Source organism: Apteryx rowi, unplaced genomic scaffold (genome assembly GCF_003343035.1).
Source record: "Apteryx rowi isolate R43461 unplaced genomic scaffold, aptRow1 scaffold_685, whole genome shotgun sequence".
NCBI classification, from domain to species: domain Eukaryota; kingdom Metazoa; phylum Chordata; class Aves; order Apterygiformes; family Apterygidae; genus Apteryx; species Apteryx rowi.
Window position 1 is genome coordinate 7,235 of NW_020450966.1, and position 20,174 is coordinate 27,408.

The following is a 20,174-nucleotide window of genomic DNA, read 5'->3' on the forward strand; positions in this document are numbered from 1 at the left end:
GAGGACGGAGGCCTAACTTCAGACAAAATCTAAAGGTGAAACCGAGGGAGCACAGCCAGAGACGGCATAAAGCATCCATAATATATCCAGTTCCCAAGCGTGGCCTGCGTTTCTGCCTGGAAACTTTGGGTGGGCTCTGGAGGCTTCCTGTTCTCGTCTGGTGCTGCAGGGCCTGCGCCGCCCCGGCGGAAAGCGGCGCCGAAGCCGGGCGCTCAGAACGCCTGCGCCTCTCCATAGCGCACCTGCGGAGCAGCCCGACCGCACGCCCGCAGCAGCCCTGCTGCTGTGGGTGGCGTCAGGCTTGGTGCTCACGCGCGTGCCTTGCCGTCTGGGAAACGCCTAATAGAAATACTGTATGCCTAGATAGGTGGTATAAAGAAAGGCAGCGGGCACTGAAAAGATGACACAATAAGTCATTTTAGCCATTTGAATGTTTTGACGCACTAATTAAACACAACTTACAGCAGTGTATTACTTAGAACGCTCTAAATAATGAAATAAGAAATCATACTTTTTTTCAGAGAGGAAGGAACTTGCTTGTCTCGAGTTGCTATGTCTCTTCTTCTGCAGGGTTGGGACCATGGCTATTGACTGGATTGGTTTTGCATATGCTGCATTGCTGGCTGTTGGAGGTGTTTTAGGATACACTCATAAAGGTAAAAATACTGGGGTGCCATGATTTGGAAATGAAGCATTGGAGTTTCCTGTCCACTATGCTTTGTAAAAAAGAACTGATGCAAGAGAGATGAAAAATTTGCTGTAATCAACATGATTGCTTCTTAAATCTGTCTGCACCATTATAAATGAGCTGAGTCACATGGAATTACTTGGGTCAACTTAAGCAGAAGCAGTCACTTTTTTTCTATTAATTTATCTGATTGAGTTTGGTTTTAGGGCAAAAAGGGACTGTTACATTATTGCATATTGTAATTACATATATACATATTTACATATTGTATTACATATACGTATTTTTGACCTTCAGTCTGTCTTGGACCTTCTCATTTCCTCTGATCTTTCCTGTGTTGAGAATAGTAGATTATGTTTGATTATTTTCTACAGAGGCATCCAGGCCTGATTTGGGGTTTTTAGGAGATGTACACTAGATGTACACCCTTTAGTTGCCTATTTCATCTGGTGGTTAMTTATTTCTCACTGTTAAAAATATGCACTTTCACTCTAAGATAAACAGATAGGTTTCAAGTTATCATTCGCTATGACGCCTGTTTTCTGTATCTCAGTCATATTTATGGCCCTTCTCTTAACTCGCCCAACTACCAGCCTCCATCGTGAGCTGGGAGTGCCAAAAGTGAGCACAGTATCCCAGCAGAGGTCGCACTGGTATCAAGCACAGACCGGCTTTATTTCTAGACACACTCCAGTTAGGTGTCCCCTGAAGTGGGAATACATTAGTCCTGTTCATTGCATTGCACTGGGAACTGGCATCCAGTTGATTATCCATCATGATTCCTGTGATTCAGGGTCACTGCTTCCCTGCATAGGGTGTTCTACATGCTCTGCTTTTAGAGACATGGTTTCATATCAGACCTTCTTGAAAGCCTTGGTGTATTTTTTCATTTGCAACCAGCTGCGCTCACTATCACATTGGTCTGTCCTCTTCACTGTTTAAGTCTGTCAATCTTTGTGGGAAATTTAGATTTTAACAGTGATGATTTATGTTTTCTTTCAGGTTCTTGATTAAAAATATGAAATAGTATAGGACTGAGAGGTAAATGACACATAAGGGTCTGGATTCTTCATTTACAGTAATTTTGGGGCCTGTTTTAATCCAAATAGAATCAGCGCAGCAGATGTTATAGATTTATCTTACAGTAACAAGTCAAATGCCTATTCATAAACTTAAGCATATTATTAAAGCTCTGGACTTAATGAAACAACTTTGTAATAGCATGGAAAGAAGATGTCAAGTTATAGTTTAAAAAGCTTTGCTTTTATCATAAATGTCATCTAACTTTTAATTCTTTTTTTAATTCTTTATCAATTAAATGTGGCATCAGTGATACCATTTATTTTTCCAGGATTGATGTCAGACTGAAAGCCTTCTGGCTACCTATGTTGTCCAATTTACCTTTTATACAGATTGGCACATTATGAGTTTTCTTCCAGTTTTTAAGAGACTCCCAAGTGCTATAAGGTACAGTAAAAATCAACAGTGATAGTCTAGAGAGATTACGAAAATGCTTCTAATATTGTATGTGGTAAAGCAAATAGCCTGGTTCAGGTTTGTGCTTGGAAGATTATTTTTCCCAAATGGAAAGTATTACTAGATCTCCATCATCTCCCTTTACTTGAACAGACTTTGCCAGTAATGTCATGCAAGAGAGTGCCAAGAGTGATTAATGTTACCTTTCTTTTCACATTTGGCAGGTTGGCTGCACCATGGCAAAATCAGCTCTATTTTCAAAATATTAAGATAATACTGTCTAGAGATAGTTCTATCTTAAAGATATTGTACTGAGAAATAACTTGAACATGGGTTTTGTTGGKTTTTTTTGTTTTTTTGCAGGTAGTAAAATATCTTTAGCTGCTGGTCTCACATTTGGTTCTGTGGCTGGTTATGGAGCTTACTGTGTAACATGTGATCCAAGAAATGTGAAGATATCACTGTGTAAGTGTTTTACTACAGCAAAAGGAAAAGGCAGTTGCCTGAAACACATGTCAAAGTCTGTTTTGTGTTAAATTTTGAGCGTAATGATCATGCTTCAGTTTAAATGTTAGTTTTTAAATAGAGTTAGACACTTGTGATAGATACCTCACTTCAACTTAGCTTGCAAAATTTGAGAGCTTAAATGTAGAACTGTTTGCAAGATAAGGCAGGTCATTCACACAAACCCAGTATGTGTGTGCTACCACCTGGCAGTGCCTCCTTTTGTTAGCTGGTTATATAACACCATATATATTGTGAAATCCAGTTTAGAGACATGGAAAAGTGCTAGAAAGGTCTACAGATTAGAATGTAGTTTGACAGATAAAGGTATTATGAAATCCAGTCTTGCATGATGTAGAGTATCCTTGGCTCCCAATGAAGCAAGTACTTTGCCTTAGTTTTTTTCTTTGCTGCCAAGAAGTTTATGGTCTGAACTATGGAATAATTGTAATGTTAGCCAGCCTGCTGTGAAACGCTCGTGGAGGCAAAGTACTACTGCCTCTAAGGGTATGGTGTTAACCTTGCCTAACTGATTTGCAATAAGAGCTGTTGGGAGTTTATCCCACTTACAGTTTAGCATGGATGGCTTAGACTGTGGTTCCACGTGTATGCATAGCAGACCATTTGGGATACATTTAATCCATACTGCGTCAGCACACAATCACTTTTCTGACCTCAGTCAGAACATACAGAACAGTGTTCATGCTGGCTTGTGCTTTGTACCAGCCACCATTGTAAAATCTTCTTCTCTCTCAAAAAAATGTTGACTGCTTTTCAGTTGTCAAGAGTGCATTTGTACCAGCTGAGTTCTTTTAATAAAGGTGGTCATGGCATACCTGATCTGCTACTGGATAGCCTAAAATTGAATATTCCAGTTTTGCAATCATGACCTTGCTCAGATTCATTATCTCACTGCTGAAAAAAATCCAGCTCTTTTACAATGAAGATGCTGCTTTAAGTATATGGGAGTTTGGAATCATTCAGAGTGACATGTTTTTAAGCACCATACAGTATTGTACTTTTATGGGTTAATTAAATCATTAATTCAGATGCAGAATTTGTGGAAGAGAAGGCTAATTAAAAATAAGTAAATGTTGCATGTTTCCCAATTCCTTGGTTTTGAAAGGACTAATATAAAACTTCCACTAATCTGCTTGTGGACATCAGATATGCTAAAATATTGGCAGTGTTGTACATTTCATATAGATGTAGGCATATGAGGACTTTCCCTCAAACTGGAGAAATATTTATTACTAATTTAATCGAAGTTATATCAGTGCGTATGGGATAGTCAGAATTCACTACACCTGCCTTATAATGTTGTTAATTCGTACAGTTAAAAGAATAGAGACTGTTAAAAGCAGCCTTAGTTTTGAATGTTTACAAAGTAGTGACCTAATTGCTTAAAACCTAAACATGTATTTAACCTTGGCTATGAATGGGTGGCCTCTTCAAGATCCAGCTGTGCTGAATGAAACTTAAAACAGGTGGTCTGACCTAATAAGGGTAGTTTTTGCCTGATATGGTTTAAACAGTATTCATGCAGAGTGCTCTACCAGTGGGGACAGTGCYAGCTGTTCAGGCTGGTTTTATCCTGAACTCAGTGGGACAGCTTCAGAAGAAGCGAGAATTAAGCATTCTCAGAAACATCTGCAGGCTCACACCTCAGATACTTCTGGTGGCTGCTGTATCTCCTACCTGCATAATTATAAGGGCTTTCTCTAATAAATGCATATTGTTTCCATAAGAAAATAGAATGTTTTCACTTATGCTTAACCATCTGTAAGTGCAAAAAGCAAGTAGAACAAAAATGCCACAGGGAAATTAAATGTATGGAAGAAAGTGCCCCCACTGAACACAGGATCCAGTAGGATAAATTACAATGTAAAATTACCATAGTTATCTACAGTATCTATCACCTACTCAAGAATATCCTACAATAATGTAGGTAATGTTTTAGTAGAGGACCTTGATAATAGTGTTCTCATAACTTGTCCTACGTACAAAGAGTATGTGGCATACAAATGCCAAAGACATAATTCCTTAATTATTTTATAAATCACTTTTTCATGCATTTTCCCCCTCTCCCTGAAGTTAACTCTGCAATTTCTTGAATACTTTAATGTAATTTTATGTGATTGGTTAGCTGTGGAAATTCAGCCTTCAATATGCAGCAATACTGAGAGTGCGACTTGATGCATTTGAGGCTTGATTTATTGAATTGCTTTGACCCATTTCAGGTGAAGCAGTGAGTGTCGAACACTTTTGAAAATCAGATCAACRTCTCAAAGTTGAATGTTTTAAAAAAATCACTGACATATTTGAAAAGTCTCATATTAGTAACGGGGCGGAAAAAAACATTAGAGTGGATAGGCTTTTTAGCTTGTAATTAACTGTATATATACATTCAGGGTTGTAGGCAAAACACACTTTATGGAAGTCTACCTTTCAGACATTCCTGAGAGGATCAGRTTATGGGAGCAGAAAATAAGAGCAATGGATAATGGAGCATAATAGATTTTTGCAGGGTATCTTTAGTGAGTGCACATGCTTAACTGGTAGTTTCATAAAATGCTTCTAACTGTCAGTGGTTGTTTTACGGTGTTAGGATGGGTGTAAAACTAATTCTTGGCAACCATGAGCACACCACTGTCCACAAAAGTGGTCAATGGAGTTTGAAAAGAGTTAGCAAGGTGCTTTAACTGCCCTATAATAAGGGGAGGAAATTGGTATAACTGCCATTGCTGCAAGTGCTGCAGTGCTGCAAGAGTGATAAAGCCTGTGATAAGTGCTGCTTCTCTGCCCACTTTTAGGCAGCATTTCAGGTGACAATTTTTTAAGTGAGCTAGCTACCTTTGCAGAGTTTGTGTTCTCATTAGTCTTCTCATTTATGTAGCACTCTGCAGTCATTAACTTTATATGAATTCCCTGTGCTAACTGATCAGGATTCATTGTTACCTCCATTTTTAGGTAAAAGAGCAGCAGGAAGAAGATGTGATTCCTGTCACGATGTTTGTTCTGTGTTGCTTATACTTCATCTGTTGCCCTTTTGGGCTGCCCACCTCTTGTCACAGACAAGGGTGATTTCCTCATAGCAAAAGGAAATCAAGTAATTTGTAGCCATGATGAAGGAGATGTTGACAATCATATTCTGTAGCAAAAATAAGTGGCAAACCTTCAAATCTGTTTTTAAGGCTTACTCAGCAAATAAAGAGCTATCATTAAAAAAAAAAAATAGATAAAGTTGGATGCATTAGTTCCTAAAAATAACTAGTAAGAAAAGGAGCTGTAATGATCTAGGGTGATGGTATTTATGAGCCACTGTTCCTGTAGTTCAGCATACATCTTACAGTTATGATGAGGATCCTTCCTACTTTATTGGAGAAAGCCCCTGTGAATGTAGGTATAGGGGAATATAATTCACGGTCTGACAAACTTGTTTGCTCTCTGTGGAATAGGATTCAGCATTCTGCTACACCTGGAAATGTTATTTGCAGCTGAAAGAAACCATAGTAGTGCATTTTGGAAAGGCAAGAATGTTTCATAGACCTATTTCTCTGGTTTAATATTTTACTAAATTACATTTCATAGCAAACATAGCAATGTATTTTTGAGAGCTTTGATAACTGTTCATGTTCCTGAATAGTCCACTGGGAAAGGGGGGAACATAAATATATTGAATTGTCTTTTACAGTTTCAGCTTTTCTTTTGACCATTATAATGGGAATGAGATTCAAGAGGTCCAAGAAATTAATGCCAGCCGGACTAGTAGCATGCCTGAGGTAAACATATTCAGGATCTTAATGCAAAGATGTCACTGATTTTCAGATAGATGCCACTCAACATCTGATTCAAGTCAGTGTCGGTGGAAGCTATTATCATTCAGCAGCTGTATGGTTTAAATGAAGCAAGTTTGGAGGTCACAGTCCTGTTTTCAGTAAACAGCTTGTTCATCTCACTAGACAGGTATATCTAATATGGACCAACTTACTCAGCAAAGAGAGGAGATATCAGTAATTAAATTATTGATGCATATTAGTAAGACTCTTGGAAGAACCTGAGGTAAGCCTCAGTGTTTTCAAACATGTATGCATAAAGTTAGTCAACTAATTTCCTACAAAATGGCCATCTTAAAAAAAACAACAAAAAWCTGTTTTGATTTAGAAGTGCTGCATTCAAAACTGCTGGGAGCTCAGCACCTTTGAAAACTGGGAAGATTTTGACCTGACTTAAGAACTTTGGTCAGTATTATTGCAAATTATGATGTCACTAACCAGTCTGACTACTTTATATCTGATATTTATTTTAGCATTCTGAAAAACATAATTTTCTGAACTTATTATTTTGGAACTAAATTATGAAATAAGTCCAAGCTTTTTTCCCAGTGAGTTCCTAACCCAGAACATTTTTCAACTATAAGTCAGAATCTTCTTCTGAAGGAAGAATGACTTTTGCTTGGAGGTCACCAGATTGAATACAACTCTTAACTTATTATTTTACTCTCAGTACATAAAAGGAGGAAAAAGATGAATATAAAGTGTCTAGATGCAAAAGTTAAGAATTGGGACTTAAATTGGGAAATGTTATTTTTCCATTACAGATCTCTTAAAGCTTAGACAGACTGATGTGTTTCAGTGAACGCTGAAGCTGTAGATTTAGACATGTTTTAAAAGATTGTTTACTAGAAATTCTATAGTCAGGTATTTGTGCATGTGCTGTTACTTAGAGATGACTTTCACTGTTTCTGTTCATGTACAACCATAATTATGTCTTTTGTTCTGTGTTTTGTTTTGTTTTTTACAGCCTTTTGATGATTTTGAGGCTTGTTTTTATGCTGCTGTAGGAGAATTTAGCAACTTAAGAACTGAAGTATGACTGTCGTGCCCACCTGGCAAACAGGCAGGCTTTCCATACTTAAAAGATAAGTTTGAACACAAGTCTTATTTTGCATTTATCTTTTCTGTAAAAGATCTGTACCTGAAATTTAGTTTTTGACATTTGCTGATATTTTGCCAGCTTTAAAAAAAAAAAAAGACTGTTTTGTTGATGATGTATTTTGATCTACTTCTGTTTAAGCCATCTGTTAACTCAAGGGATCTTTACTTGTAAGCCTGATTGATTGTTTTCAGAGGTGCTGAGCACCTCAAGAAATTGAGTTAGCAATGCACTGTATTTTTCAAAGAAAAACATATGCAGATATATCATTATGCTGAAGAAGTATATTGTGTTGAACCATAATTTTGTAGCTTCTGAGATTAAGTAATTGATTCTAATCATAGCATCAGTAACTACTCAATAAAGGCACGTGCCTGTACTGTGTTGCACTAGAAAACAGACCTTCCTTTCAAACCCAGCTATCTTCTTCCACTGGTTCTAAATGTAAAAACTATCATCATCAGTGTTCAAATAAAAAGTAAAATGTTTGAAGCTTTTCAGCATTTTATGCAGAGACTGGTCATTTGCTCCACACTCATTACTGTTCAAACATGCACCATGCCATAAATTCCCACTGACATGAACCACAGCTGAGGAAGGTTCACTATCTTGCACAAATAGGTTGTAAACTCTGTTTCAACATTTTCCAACAGGTTTGCAGTTGTGAGCTGAAACATTCTTTTGCTGAAATCTTCCCCATAACCAAAGGGGACTATTCAGACATTAACTATTCAGGGTCTGAAGTGATTCCAGTTAGCATAGAAAATAAATACTTCTTGGGTCTGAAAGCTTGGCTGAGCTTATCTTGTCGTGCACAGGATTATGCAGCCAAATCATTAAGGGGCTGAATTTAGATGAGTGCCCTACTGAAGACTGAGAGCAATAGATTTTTTTTTGTTGTTTTTTGTTTTTAATACAAAGCCTGATTATAGAGGCTATCTCTGAGTACATCTATCAATCAGATCTAGTGCTGCATAAATTCATCGGACTACCAAGCTTATGATTCTTGGCAGGGCTTAGGTGGAGGCAAAGTGCTGTGAGCAGATCACTTGACTAAGGCGCATCTTACCAAAAAAAAMCCTAAAAAACTCAAATCTTCAGATCTTTGGAATCTTTTGCTAACAAATGCTGATACCAGTAGCCTCCAGGTGTTGCCAGTCTTACAGGTGACTGAAGCAGTGTGTTCAGGATTTCAGGTTGGGATGTAGGTACCTAAAATGACTGTTGGGCACTTTTAGGATGTGGCTTATTTTATCCTGAAGTAGAACTTTTCAGACAGGTCAGATGAATTGGACTGCCATGAACTGTAATCAGAGGCTTGGGTCACTGATGCCAATGTCAATATTTGCACCATAGATGAGGTGAATCCTACCTTAGATTAAGATCCAATGAAAAGTTTAGGCAACCTAATGTCAAAACATAGAAGCCATCCTGCAGTTGCCTACTTTCCCAAATCCTAATGGCAATAGGATTCTATATTTTTCGGCATCTGCAATGTTGAGCCTTCTGTGTGTTCTCAGAACCACCCAGTGGTGATGGGGCTGCCCTCCAAACCCAGCTATAATCCAGAAGCTTCTGCCTAAATTCCTGAGCATCTCAAACCAGTAGTGGTCTCAGCAACTAGGTACTCGCAAAATGCACTGGTGCTGGCCTATGTCAGTTTGTGTAATGGTTCAGTGATTACAGCACTTGTTTGGAATGCCCATATAGCTCCATAAAACTTGAGTTGCTATCAATCATGCACATTTCAAACTGCTGCCAGCTACCCAGGAAGTTTTAATGTAAAAATCTTCACAGCTAATCCTGGCAGTGCCTAGGTGATTGGTGTGTTTCAGGTCTGTACCTTTGAGGATATGCAGAATTTAGGTTCTTAACCCCATTTTGTGTTCTTTTTAAAGCTGGCTTTAAATCCTGCCTCCATCCTTTTGAATGGGTACATCAGTGTGTGAAGGAAACAGCATCAGCTTAGGAAAAAAACATTCTTTGGTAGAGCTTGCTTACTAAATCAAGTAGCATTTTCCTCCCTGTACCCATCCAGCCAAGCAGCAAAAGGAGAAGTGAGGGAGGAGGCTGTTTCAGTGAATGAAAAACAGATCAGGCTAATTAAATACATGTTCTTTGATCTCTCAGGGAACAATTAGCCCAAAGGTTTATTTGGGGATTAAAACAGGTTCGTTCTTCTGCCCATAAACTTACAAGGATCATGAGTTTGGGGGAAAAAAAAATATTTTTTTTAAGTATGGATACAGCAGGGATGGGGGGGACAGGAAACACAACTGTGAATTCACAGTCAGGGAGACTAAGTAGGGGCCAGCAGAGATTCTAGTTCTGAATTTAAATGACTTTCCCCTTTTTACAGAGTGTCTCTTCTGTGCTGCAGTTTGTAAAAGGCTGGAAGAGAGCTTTCTACAGTACTCCCAGAGCTACTGCTGAAACATTTTACCCTACCAGGCATGCACTGTAAATAAACAAGCACAAAGTTATCAGCATGTTTTATTTCATGTAATTGTTCCATAAAATACTACTTTCTGAAATCAACAGCTACAGTTCAGCCTTTTAATCTAATCAAAAAGTATATTCTGTTTCAGAGATTTTCATGTGACTGGCTGTATGATGCAAGCTACAGAATGCATCTATGCAGTTTACACTTGTGAGGCATAGCTCAGGTAATATACTACAGTTGCATGATCTTCAGCAGCCACATTGATTACATATTGAATATTTTCTTCACATGTGCAATAAACTTTTCATCTGCTGGTGGTTTCCTCTGGCTGCCAGGCTGCAAGAATTTTTTAATTGTTGGAATGTTGCTTATCCTTCCTTTAAAAGCCTGTAAGAAGAAGTAATAAAACCACTGAGCGTAAGGAAATTATATGCCATCCTTTATAGCTTAAAAGTCAGCTGACTTGGATTTTTCCTTCTCAGATGTACTTTAGCAAAAAAAGCAAGTTTGTAGCTACTTATGTACATCTCAGCACTGGGCATCCTCCACTGCAAATAACATATCAGTCTTTTTGGAAAATCTAGATGTAAATACTCTGATCTGCAATACTGGTGCTATAAAGTTTACCTTGGTTTCACAGATGGGGATGGGAGAATTTAATATTAAAGAGCAAAAGATTCATCTGATAAAGGTGGGAGAAGAAAAATCACAGCCTCAGTCCAGGTAGTCGGAATATATTTGGGCTGAAAAGAGGCATGGACACAAATATCTCAGTGTAAGGTACCATGGAAGCAAGAGAGAAGAAACTGAACAGCTCTTGTATATGATTTCTTCAAAATACAGTTTTGTTAGCAAAAACAGAAGGATAGGAACTGCAGACAGAAGAGGCCACAGACTTCCCCTCCTGAAGCTCGTTGTTGTGTTTGAAGACCTGGAAGTAACAGTTACAGGACCAAACTGGTAGAGTTGGTAAGTGAATTCCTGCCAGCTGAGAACTAGTAGAGCTGGAGAAAGGATTGGACAGCGATCCCCCAGGAGCTCTGGAGGCAGGACTGAGTGGGTGTGTTCAGGTTGCTACAGTCAACAGTGATAGATCAGAGATCTGTCAGTGACATACTACAGTGGTTCAAAGGATTTAAACATCAATAAGCTTTTAAAACTGGTCAGTGAAATTGGTATGTTATATTCCATATTGAGACCAGATGATTACTTACCTGTAACAGAGGGAATGCAGAAAGTATATCAGGCTTACATTCTTCTGCCATTAAAATGGCTTCCAGCAGATGGATGTCTGCCCAACTTAATTTGTTGCCAACAAGATAATCATGTCCATGGTCTTTTAAGACCTACAAAATATAAACAATTAAAGAAGTCTTATGCAGTGTAGTAATTTTGTCTAGCTATTCCATTACAGATTCTTAGTTCCCAGGAGGAGATTCTGTGATGATTTTGGTCTTGTAACTCTGCTTCTCTTTTGGTCTGTTTCTCACCACCTCTAACTTCTTCCCACCTCCCTCCTAGGACTACAGCTGCCTGTGAGCCAAGGACCCAGGCCCAACTCTAATACAGCAAAGCTGTGTAACCTTGGCACAGACTTCCGAGGAGACTGCTACATCATGAGAAAGAGCTGTGAGAAAGTCTGTACAGTACTGCCACACAAGGTAAGAAAGGTAAAATTACAAGACAGAAGCAGGATTGTTGAAATGAAGATCATTGCTAGCTCAAATCAAGAAGAAAAACACCAACATGAAAAAGTCTAAAATGCTAGAGAAAAAAAAAATGAAAAAAAACACACCAGGAATTGGTAGAAAATGGCAATTCACTAGCATCAAGAATATGTTCCAGGGAATAGCAGAGGGCAACCCTTCCCCTCCCGATACCTGCCTGGACAGCAAAGACTCTTCATGTGCCTTATGGGGGGGTAGGGGACATACAAATGCTTTACCTAGTAAATCATTAGATCCTAGCTCTCTTTTGTGCATGCTAACCAATAAATAATTACTCTGTATTTTTAAGCTCAATACATCCTGTTTGCAGAATCTTTCTGTGCACACATACAGATGCCCAAATAAAATGACTCAGAGAAGGACAGTAACAAGTCTGTAGGTATTATTAGGATATATGTAAGCAATGGTTTGAAAAAGATCACAGGATTAGGTCCACATTATAAAGCACAATTATATTTAACTTTGAACAGCAAGAGTATATACACTCTCAGGCAAGTAAGTTCTGAAGGCTGGCACAGGTATTTAAATGGTGCACATATGCAAAATGCTAGCAGCTATGAACCACTAAGCTAGTTTTAAAAAGTTTGAGCCCATCCCTTTTCTCCTAACAAGTAGGATTTACTCTGTGAGGAGTCTTACTGAAGTCAGCAGAGATACCTAGTACCAGAATCAGCCCGATGTTATTTTGTGGCCCTCTTCATGTCACTGAATGTGGGCTCCATCACCCAGTTCCAGAGTTGTACCATCACTTGCCCTCCGGGAAGTGGGCATTGGGGTTGAGCTGGGGAGTGTTAACTGTACACTGCTTTACTGTCTTGTGGACTACTAGTAAATTATCACCTTTTCATAGGCAGGAAAGTATCTGGCTGTAGCTCGTTCAATGATTAAGGCAAGATTCTTCTCTTTTGCTTCAGCTGGTTGAAAAGGGAGATACATGATCATTCCCATCAGGTCAGTTGTTCCCTCCACATACATATCAATCCTGAAACAAATATTTTTATTTAACATTTATTATTTGAACAATCCATTCTGGTTATTTGACTGAAACATGGTGCTAAAGTTATCAGAGAGTTAAATGCTCACTAGCCAATGTAGAATAAGACATTAATTTGTTTCCTTGTTCTTCATCTTTGATGGAAGAGAAAAAAAAACTAAGAAACCAGCTCCATTTTTTTCAAAGCACAGATCTTTATAGACAGGTTCAAGGTGTCTGCAACAAGCAGGATATTAAATACATCAATTACACAGACTCTTATTTAATTGGAGTTCATATTGTTTTCCACTGCTATCATACTGATTTATGCTGAGGGATAGAAGTATGCATATGCCAACTGCTTTAGAGAGGGGGAAAAAAAGGGGTGAGGGTGGGGTAGGATTTGATGCCTAATTATAAAAGGTTCCAGGCAACAAATGGCTGAAAACTGCCAGTTCAGACATGCCGATCCATAATATTAGTCCTCACAATCTCTGCTGAACTGCCTACCCATTATCAGACATGTTTTGGTAGATTTGTTTATGGGAATAAACCCTTTACAGCAAATTGGAGTCAGTTATGTTAAGGACTTAGCTGAAGTTTTCTATGATTTTTATTAGAATGAGTGAATCAGAATTTTTGCTTTTGTATGAGCTCTTTAGTTATGACTGGGGAAAGCCAGTCTCACATGTATGTACCCAGAGCATACATGGTAAAGTAACATTACGAAAATATTGGTTTATTTTTCAGTAGCAATAAGCCACTGAAGATTTCTTTCTCATCTTTCATCAGCTAGGAAAAATTCTTCACATTTTGAAAAAAGAAATTAAAATGCTTAAAGATATTTCACAGTTTTTTTCATGCAGCTCTAAATTTTCTACGGTTTTCTGGTTGAAAAAAAAATCAAGGCATACTTAGCCTTTATTATTGTGTTAAGATTCTGCAGTTGCCCGAGAATTTAATGCACTTCTAGTCTCTGTGAATTCAGAGGAACTTCAAGTTGGCCATAACATTCTTATTATGTTGACAATTAATAATCATTTATTAGTCATATGAAGTCCACTCATCCAATCCCTGGAGCTGAGGTGACAAAGCACTGGCAGATGTACATGCACCTTTACATGCAATGTTAAAAAAAAATAAAGAAGCAGTATTAGTAAGGGTGATATGTACTATGACTGTACCAGGCTCTCTCCTTCAGGTCTTTCCCATAGAGGTTGTGCTTTGCTGCTATGTAGCTGAGGATGGCTCTAGTCTGTACCATCTTCATCCCATCAATCTCCACCATGGGCACTTGCTGAAACAGCAGGGATCCATCTTCAAAGGAAACAGAAGCAAACTACTCAAACCACTGTAGCACTGCACTGAATCTGATAAAAAAAAAAAGAGCTGATAATATGCTAAGACATATCTAATTCTGAGTGACTAAAGCTCCTGCAGTGAAAACATACATAAGCAGCCAGGTCTCTCAAGTCTTCTCTTTACAGGCCATATCATATCAGAGAAGGTCTTAAAAAAATTTCACCTCTTAACAAAGTCAGGTAAAATACTCCTTTTGTTATATTGATGCAAATTTATGTTTAGGAGACAATTTACAGACTCACCATTGCGTAATTTTTCTAGATCTTCCTTAGTTTCTATAAATTCTTCCTCAAACTGAAAAGCAAAGATAGAAAACAACACTGTTTCACTCCGACCACAATGGGGAAGGGGAAGGGAGACTGGAAGTTAGGAATCGTCCTCTCTACGCTACTCCCACTACTTCTCATGACTGTTTGGAGATCCCTACTCCTATTCTCCACCTCCACTCCAGCAAATAACGCAGGACTACACTATCCCCTGGTCCCACAGAAACGTGCGATGCTTTACACCTCAGAAAAAAACCTTCCTTTGTTATAAAGTCCTGTCTACCTGCCTGCATAAACAATTACCAGATATGCAACTGAGTCAGTTGCTTAAATGCTGTGTAACAGAGGCACAACAGTTACTCAGTATTTCAGTGTATACTCAGTATGTTGAGTACATATTCAATATATATGTTCAATGTATACTCAATATGTTCTCAATATTTCATGTGGCATCAGCTGCTTTTATCTCCCTATCTCCCCCTGCTGATATTTTATTTTATTTATAAAAAGGACATTTGAATGAGGGCACAGTCTTGGTTCCCTCAGCACTCATGCTCTGCAGCTTCTCCCTCAGCAACATTCACATGTGAGCATCATTAAAAAGCCTTTCATTTCCAATGGAGTATAAGTAGCTTTGAGAAATGAAAGTACCACATTCAAACAAAAAGTAAATGTGGAAATTAAGTTGCCTCAGGATGGCTTTTCAGTTTATATAGATAGCTCTGTTGGCTTCAGGGCATCTTTGCTGGTTTACCCTAGTCAGATCCTGACCCCAGGAATGAAGAGCACTTTGTTTAGAGATAATGTTCTGAAGTTCTTCATGGTTTAATAATGACCATTCAGAGTAAGTTAAAGAGATGCATAGTTTTGGTCTGTAGCAACAATCTAAGCCTGCTAAATTGAAACTATGTTTTGAAAACAAAGATTCTCCTTGTAAAGTAAAATCCTTATACTGGGTAACTGTTGCTTAAACAGTATCTTAAGTACAATTTGAAACAGTGTATCACTGAATCCAAGGCATTTTGCATCACAACATGTGATGTGCACATCTCTGTAAGCACATGAGATGTTGTGCGTAGCTCTGTAAGCACAAATGTACTTGGGAAACCTTTCCTAAACAGAACACTTATTTTAATCACAGATTAAACTGATCATTTTATAAAAAGGTACAAACCTCAACCCCAGCTGCTGCTAACAGCCATCTGATTGACTCCATCTTCCCCCTCCCATTAGTATAGTGCAGCTTGGGTTTCCCGGCCATGATTTCAGCGTTCCTGTTTCCTGATAAATTCAGGAAGATGATTTTAAAGGAAAATATATATWTTTTTAAATCAGCACTTAAAATTTTCATTCCAACATGCTAAATATTGTTGGGTGAATGTGAAAGGAGAGGGGCAATGAAGACCTAGACGCCCAGGTTTGATGCAGCCAAATGTCCTGTAGATTCAATGGAAAAATAGTACATGCTACCAAGATAGTGTGCAGCAATTTAAAAGAGATTCATGACAGCAGATAATAARCATGTGCTAGATCATATACATATCTTTAAAAAATATCAGCTCAGCTTTAAGAAGTCATGAGAATCTTACAACCAAAGCAGAATTGTAGGGTATTCTTAAATACATTTTTAATTTTGTAGTGATGCAATCTATTCAGTAGGTTTTGAGTTTGGTGATAGCATCCATGTCGTACCAGACTTGATAACATACAATGTCAAATTCCCCTTCCAATTTCAGGAACAATGTCTAAAATGTAGCAGAGATTTACATCCTACTGACTCTGAAGATCTAACTTTAAAAACTAAAACAAACAAACAAACAAATGAGATCTTGACCTTAATTGGACAGATAAGGCCCATTCAATGCCCCCCAGTGCCTTAGCAGTAGCGAGAGCTGAAAGTCAGCCCACCAGGTAACAGCACAGGGGTGAAATGCTTAGTTTTTCCAAAGTGTCACTGACACCAAAAGCAGCTACATGCAATAATACAAACCTGGCAGCTGTTACAGGCTTGTGCAGTGCTGGAACAGGAAGTTAACTGACAAGGCACACTGTATTCTTATCACTAATGGGCCCCAGAAGAAAATTGACTGAATGATAAGAGGACAGACTCATGAACTGATTAACAGTGTTTCATAGTTTAGCTAAGGTTTATCTGCTTACAAAGAGGTTTGTTTATTCCTGCATAAGACTTCTCAGTACTTGAGTCACAAAGTGGAAACTTAATAATCCCAAAGGTGTCAATGAAGAGGCACAAACAACAGCTGGGAGAGGAGACTGCATCCCTGCCATTCTCCACTGAAGTCCTCTGTGTTGGGTGGTATCTTCAATAGGCCCTATAAGGAATGGCTGTTGCCCTACTAGGGGCTGGGCTCACAGAACTCTGCTGCCCCAGTCCAAAATACAGATCTTCAAAACCTCTACCCAGCTTCCATCTAGCCCTGGAAACATCAAACAAAAGAGTTTTCATAGGAACCCACCACACCCAAAATACTTCATCCCTTTGTGCTCAGGATGATGGACTCAACTTCACTCTATCTGAGAGGAGAACCAAACTCAGGCCTTTGGCAGCCTGCATAAGAACTCTAATCTCAAGCATGCTGCGTAAAGGTTGGGATATTATGAGGACAGGCTAGCCTAAGGAGAAAGAGCAAACTTCCTTCCCCTCTTTCCTCATCAAGGTAGTTGATGAAATCATCCCAGCCAAGATCTTGCTTGTCTCAGTGCTCCACTCCAAACAGCTGGTGAAGCTGAAGAGCAGAGGAAGCACCAGTGGAGAAAAGCATCTGCATCAACATAACCCATACTTGCCCATCACAGTTCCTTGCAGGGATCAGTCAATGGCTGAGTCTTTTCATGCAGGTTGGAAAAGGCTTGGATTTTGCTGGAACTGCACTGCTTAAGGACTGATTTAGGCTGAACATTTGCTCCTAGCACACAGTGGTAAAGTACTTAAGTGACTCTGTTACTGCTCTGTAATGAATGCGCCTTTGTAAAGCAATGAGTCATGTAAGACTAGCAAAGTCATTGGTAGATTAGCTTTCTGGAATAGCAGTAACAGACCTGAAAAATCACAAACTTTCTACATTGTCTACATGGACCTTCCTTAGGCCTCAGCCAGACCGTAGTCAAAGTGACGGCTATCACTGTGATCACTATATTAAAAAAAAACATGCATTTTTGTCCAAAACAGTTCAAGCATCAGTGTTCCAGTGAGAAACAAGTAGGTGAATTTAAGAGTGTACTCATAATCTGCTGCAAGGTCTTAAGCTTTCTTCCTAATTGCATGTGGAATCCAAAATAGTTCCTTGTAATGCTTTGTTCCTCAAATATAGCTCAAACAGGACTGTTCAAGCGAAATGACCTTATGGCATTGGTCCTTAGATCCTGTAGTGCATTGAGTCTGACTCGGTCTTGAAATGTCTGAACTTGTAATTTCTCACCATGTGGTTTCTGCTAGAATTCAGGCCAAAACACTTTGGATTCAAAAGTATTCCCTCCTGAGCTAGGAGGAGTRTCTGAATAAGATAAGAGGGAAATCACCCCCTTGAGATTTTAAAGCTTGAATTACAAATAACAATTCAGCTTTAAAATCTCTGCTGATATAACAAAGAGCCAGAGCCAAAACCCCATTATGTACAACGCCACAGTCCAGCCTGCTGAGAGTCCCTACTGCAGGAAAACAAGTGGGAGGTAACCCCAGGACAAACACTGTCAAGCAGCACTGAATTCCCAAGTGTGGGCCTAAAGTAAAAGATTAGTCTTTTGTGCATGCAAATCCAGCCTTTTGCTCTCACAGCAGGCAGCCCTAACACGCCTCAGCAAACATGGACATTCCCTTGACAAACCTAAAGCAGCATCAAGTTACCATTAGGACAGAATCCAAGAGGGGCTGCAACTCATTTGGTCCTTAACAGACATTGATGTTATTCAAGTTACATAAGGCTGCCTTCAAGTTCTGTAAACTGAGTGGTGCTAATGTTAGACCATGCTATATTCGTGCAGGTGTACGCAGCTCACAGAAGGAAGCAAGACCACGCATAAGCAAGAGGAGGGAGATCTGGGTCATGTATCAAGGTGTGCATGTGTGTATATACATATATATGCAAGCAAGCTAACACACCTGTTCGCTCCTTCCTCTGTGCAGGTGGCCATGAGAGCACAGAAATGAGAGCCTGCCTTCTCCTGCCTCCCCAGCCCCTTTCACTTGCTGACATAGCTAACTACAGCAGACAGAGCAGACTTGTATGGCTCCACTAAGGTGAGAACTGTGAGTGCTCTATACCCTCCTAGGACTCATCTTGCATAAAAATCAAGTGTAGTTTCTAAAACCAATGATAAGAGCGTAAAGTTCACAGAGGCGCACAGGAAAGAATAGCAGAGTAGCACTGGGCCAACGGCATGAAAAGTCTCGACTATGGCACAGCAAACATGTCAGTACTGATTAGACATTTACATTACTAAGCTTTGCAGATGTAACCGGGTAACAYGCATTCCCTGTGCACCACTGATCACAGACAAGAGCTGGAGGAGTAAAGATCAGAAAAGGGAGCAGTTAAGAGCTCCCAAAACCAAGAAGCTGCATTCCACCGCTCTCCTAACAGTTTCTCTAACTCATGGCTTATATCCAAGGCAACCCCCCCCCCCCCCCCCGGGCAGGGCCGACTTGGCAGCTCGAGGCGCAGCAGGAGAAGCGTTAGGGCTCACGGAGGCGGCGCTGCCCCGTCCCAGGAGCCCTACGCCTGCCATGGCAACGCGCCGCCGCACGGAGCCCCCCAGCCTTGCCGTGTCCTTCCCGGCCCGGCCCGGCCCGGCCGCGGGCAGCCCTGGGCGAGCAGGGCCCCGCAGCTCCTTCCCAGCGGGGCCCGCCCGCCACCCACGGCAGTTGGAACAAGCCGGAGCAGAGCGGCGCCCGCTACGCAGCGCGCCCGAGACCCCTGCGGCCCCCGGCCCGCCGCGGCCCCCCGCCGCCAGCGGGCTCCCCAGCGGCGGCAGCGCCCACAGCCCCGCTCCGCGCAGTTACCACGACGCTCCGCACAACCGCCTCGACGCCCAGCCCGACAGCGGGGGCCGCGCCGCGCCAAGCCGCTCAGGGCCCCCGACTCCGCCCCGCGGGCGGTGCCGCCAACGGCCAACGGCTGCGCGCACGGGGGGAGGGGGGGTGCCACCGCCCCCTCCCCCCCCCCGGCCGCTGCTGCCGCCGCCGCCGGCAGGGTCTGGGCCGTGCGGAGGGAGTCGGGCAGCCCACGCTTCTGCGGCGGAGACGAAGGGAAATGGGACTCCCTGGCATAGCGCTATGTGTCGTGGGGCCAGGCTCAGCTCCCACCTGAAGTGTGTAAAAAGCCCGTGCGCGACGCGGTGGTGTGCAGTGCCTAGCACCAGCTGGGCCTGTCGGCGCACGAGAGAACCGATTATTATCAGCGAGTGGTTTGCAACAGCTTCTCTGTGCGCCACCAATCCTGCTGTTAAGAGGCCCCTCAGCAGCAAGGGCCTGAGGCCCAGCTTCCCGTGGTTAAAGCCCACCCTTAAAGCATGCAGGCGTTACACAAACTTAATGTGGGTGAGGAAAAAAAACCCACCTCAGGCTTATCTGCAAATGCTTGTGAACATGTTTGTGAATGAGCACCACCAGGGCTGCAAGCCTTTTACAGCTGCTGTGCCCAGAGATGGCCCCCGTGAACCCTCGTTCCCTGTGCCCTTGGGTGCTGCAGACTGGGCTGCCAGGCCGTGGTGCTGCCCTGGGCACTGCAGACCAGGCTGCCAGGCTGTGGCTGTGCCCCAGGGCGCTGCAGACCAGGCTGCC

General features: G+C 40.9%; 2 protein-coding genes across 7 annotated transcripts; one reads left to right on the forward strand and one right to left on the reverse strand.

Annotated features, from left to right (window-relative positions):
* Positions 1–255: 255 nt before the first annotated feature.
* On the forward strand, positions 256–8,106 carry TMEM14A (transmembrane protein 14A). Of its 2 annotated transcripts, none has more exons than XM_026086147.1 (5): positions 256–353; positions 571–656; positions 2,528–2,629; positions 6,363–6,450; positions 7,472–8,106. In XM_026086147.1, the coding sequence occupies exons 2-5, from the start codon at positions 581–583 to the stop codon at positions 7,509–7,511; spliced, it is 306 nt and encodes a 101-aa protein (XP_025941932.1). In that variant the 5' UTR covers positions 256–353; positions 571–580; the 3' UTR covers positions 7,512–8,106. The 2 variants fall into 2 exon arrangements, with proteins under 2 accessions (XP_025941932.1, XP_025941930.1); XM_026086145.1 differs by lacking the exon at positions 256–353 and adding an exon at positions 6,833–6,909 and having other exon boundaries at positions 392–656.
* Positions 8,107–10,078: 1,972 nt separating this feature from the next.
* Positions 10,079–19,491, reverse strand: LOC112975717 (glutathione S-transferase). 5 transcript variants are annotated; one of them, XM_026086140.1, is made up of 7 exons: positions 19,395–19,491; positions 15,549–15,655; positions 14,351–14,402; positions 13,931–14,063; positions 12,614–12,755; positions 11,261–11,392; positions 10,079–10,433 (listed from the first exon to the last, which is right to left on the reverse strand). In XM_026086140.1, exons 2-7 carry the CDS (start codon positions 15,633–15,635, stop codon positions 10,311–10,313), a joined length of 669 nt encoding a protein of 222 aa, XP_025941925.1. In that variant the 5' UTR covers positions 15,636–15,655; positions 19,395–19,491; the 3' UTR covers positions 10,079–10,310. The 5 variants fall into 5 exon arrangements, with proteins under 5 accessions (XP_025941925.1, XP_025941928.1, XP_025941927.1 ...); XM_026086143.1 differs by lacking the exon at positions 19,395–19,491 and adding an exon at positions 18,828–18,847; XM_026086142.1 differs by lacking the exon at positions 19,395–19,491 and adding an exon at positions 16,535–16,805.
* Between the last annotated feature and the right edge of the window lie 683 nt (positions 19,492–20,174).

Excerpts from the sequence above, each read along its gene's own strand:
- TMEM14A (XM_026086145.1), top strand. The coding sequence starts at position 581 with ATGGCTATTGACTGGATTGGTTTTGCATATGCTGCATTGCTGGCTGTT. Across the intron at positions 657-2,527 it reads TTTAGGATACACTCATAAAG|GTAGTAAAATATCTTTAGCT; the intron begins GTAAAAATACTG and ends GTTTTTTTGCAG. Across the intron at positions 6,451-6,832 it reads GGACTAGTAGCATGCCTGAG|AAGTGCTGCATTCAAAACTG; the intron begins GTAAACATATTC and ends GTTTTGATTTAG.
- LOC112975717 (XM_026086140.1), bottom strand. The coding sequence starts at position 15,635 with ATGGCCGGGAAACCCAAGCTGCACTATACTAATGGGAGGGGGAAGATG. Across the intron at positions 14,403-15,548 it reads TAGCAGCAGCTGGGGTTGAG|TTTGAGGAAGAATTTATAGA; the intron begins GTTTGTACCTTT and ends TTTGCTTTTCAG. Across the intron at positions 10,434-11,260 it reads CTGCATTCCCTCTGTTACAG|GCTTTTAAAGGAAGGATAAG; the intron begins GTAAGTAATCAT and ends TTCTTCTTACAG.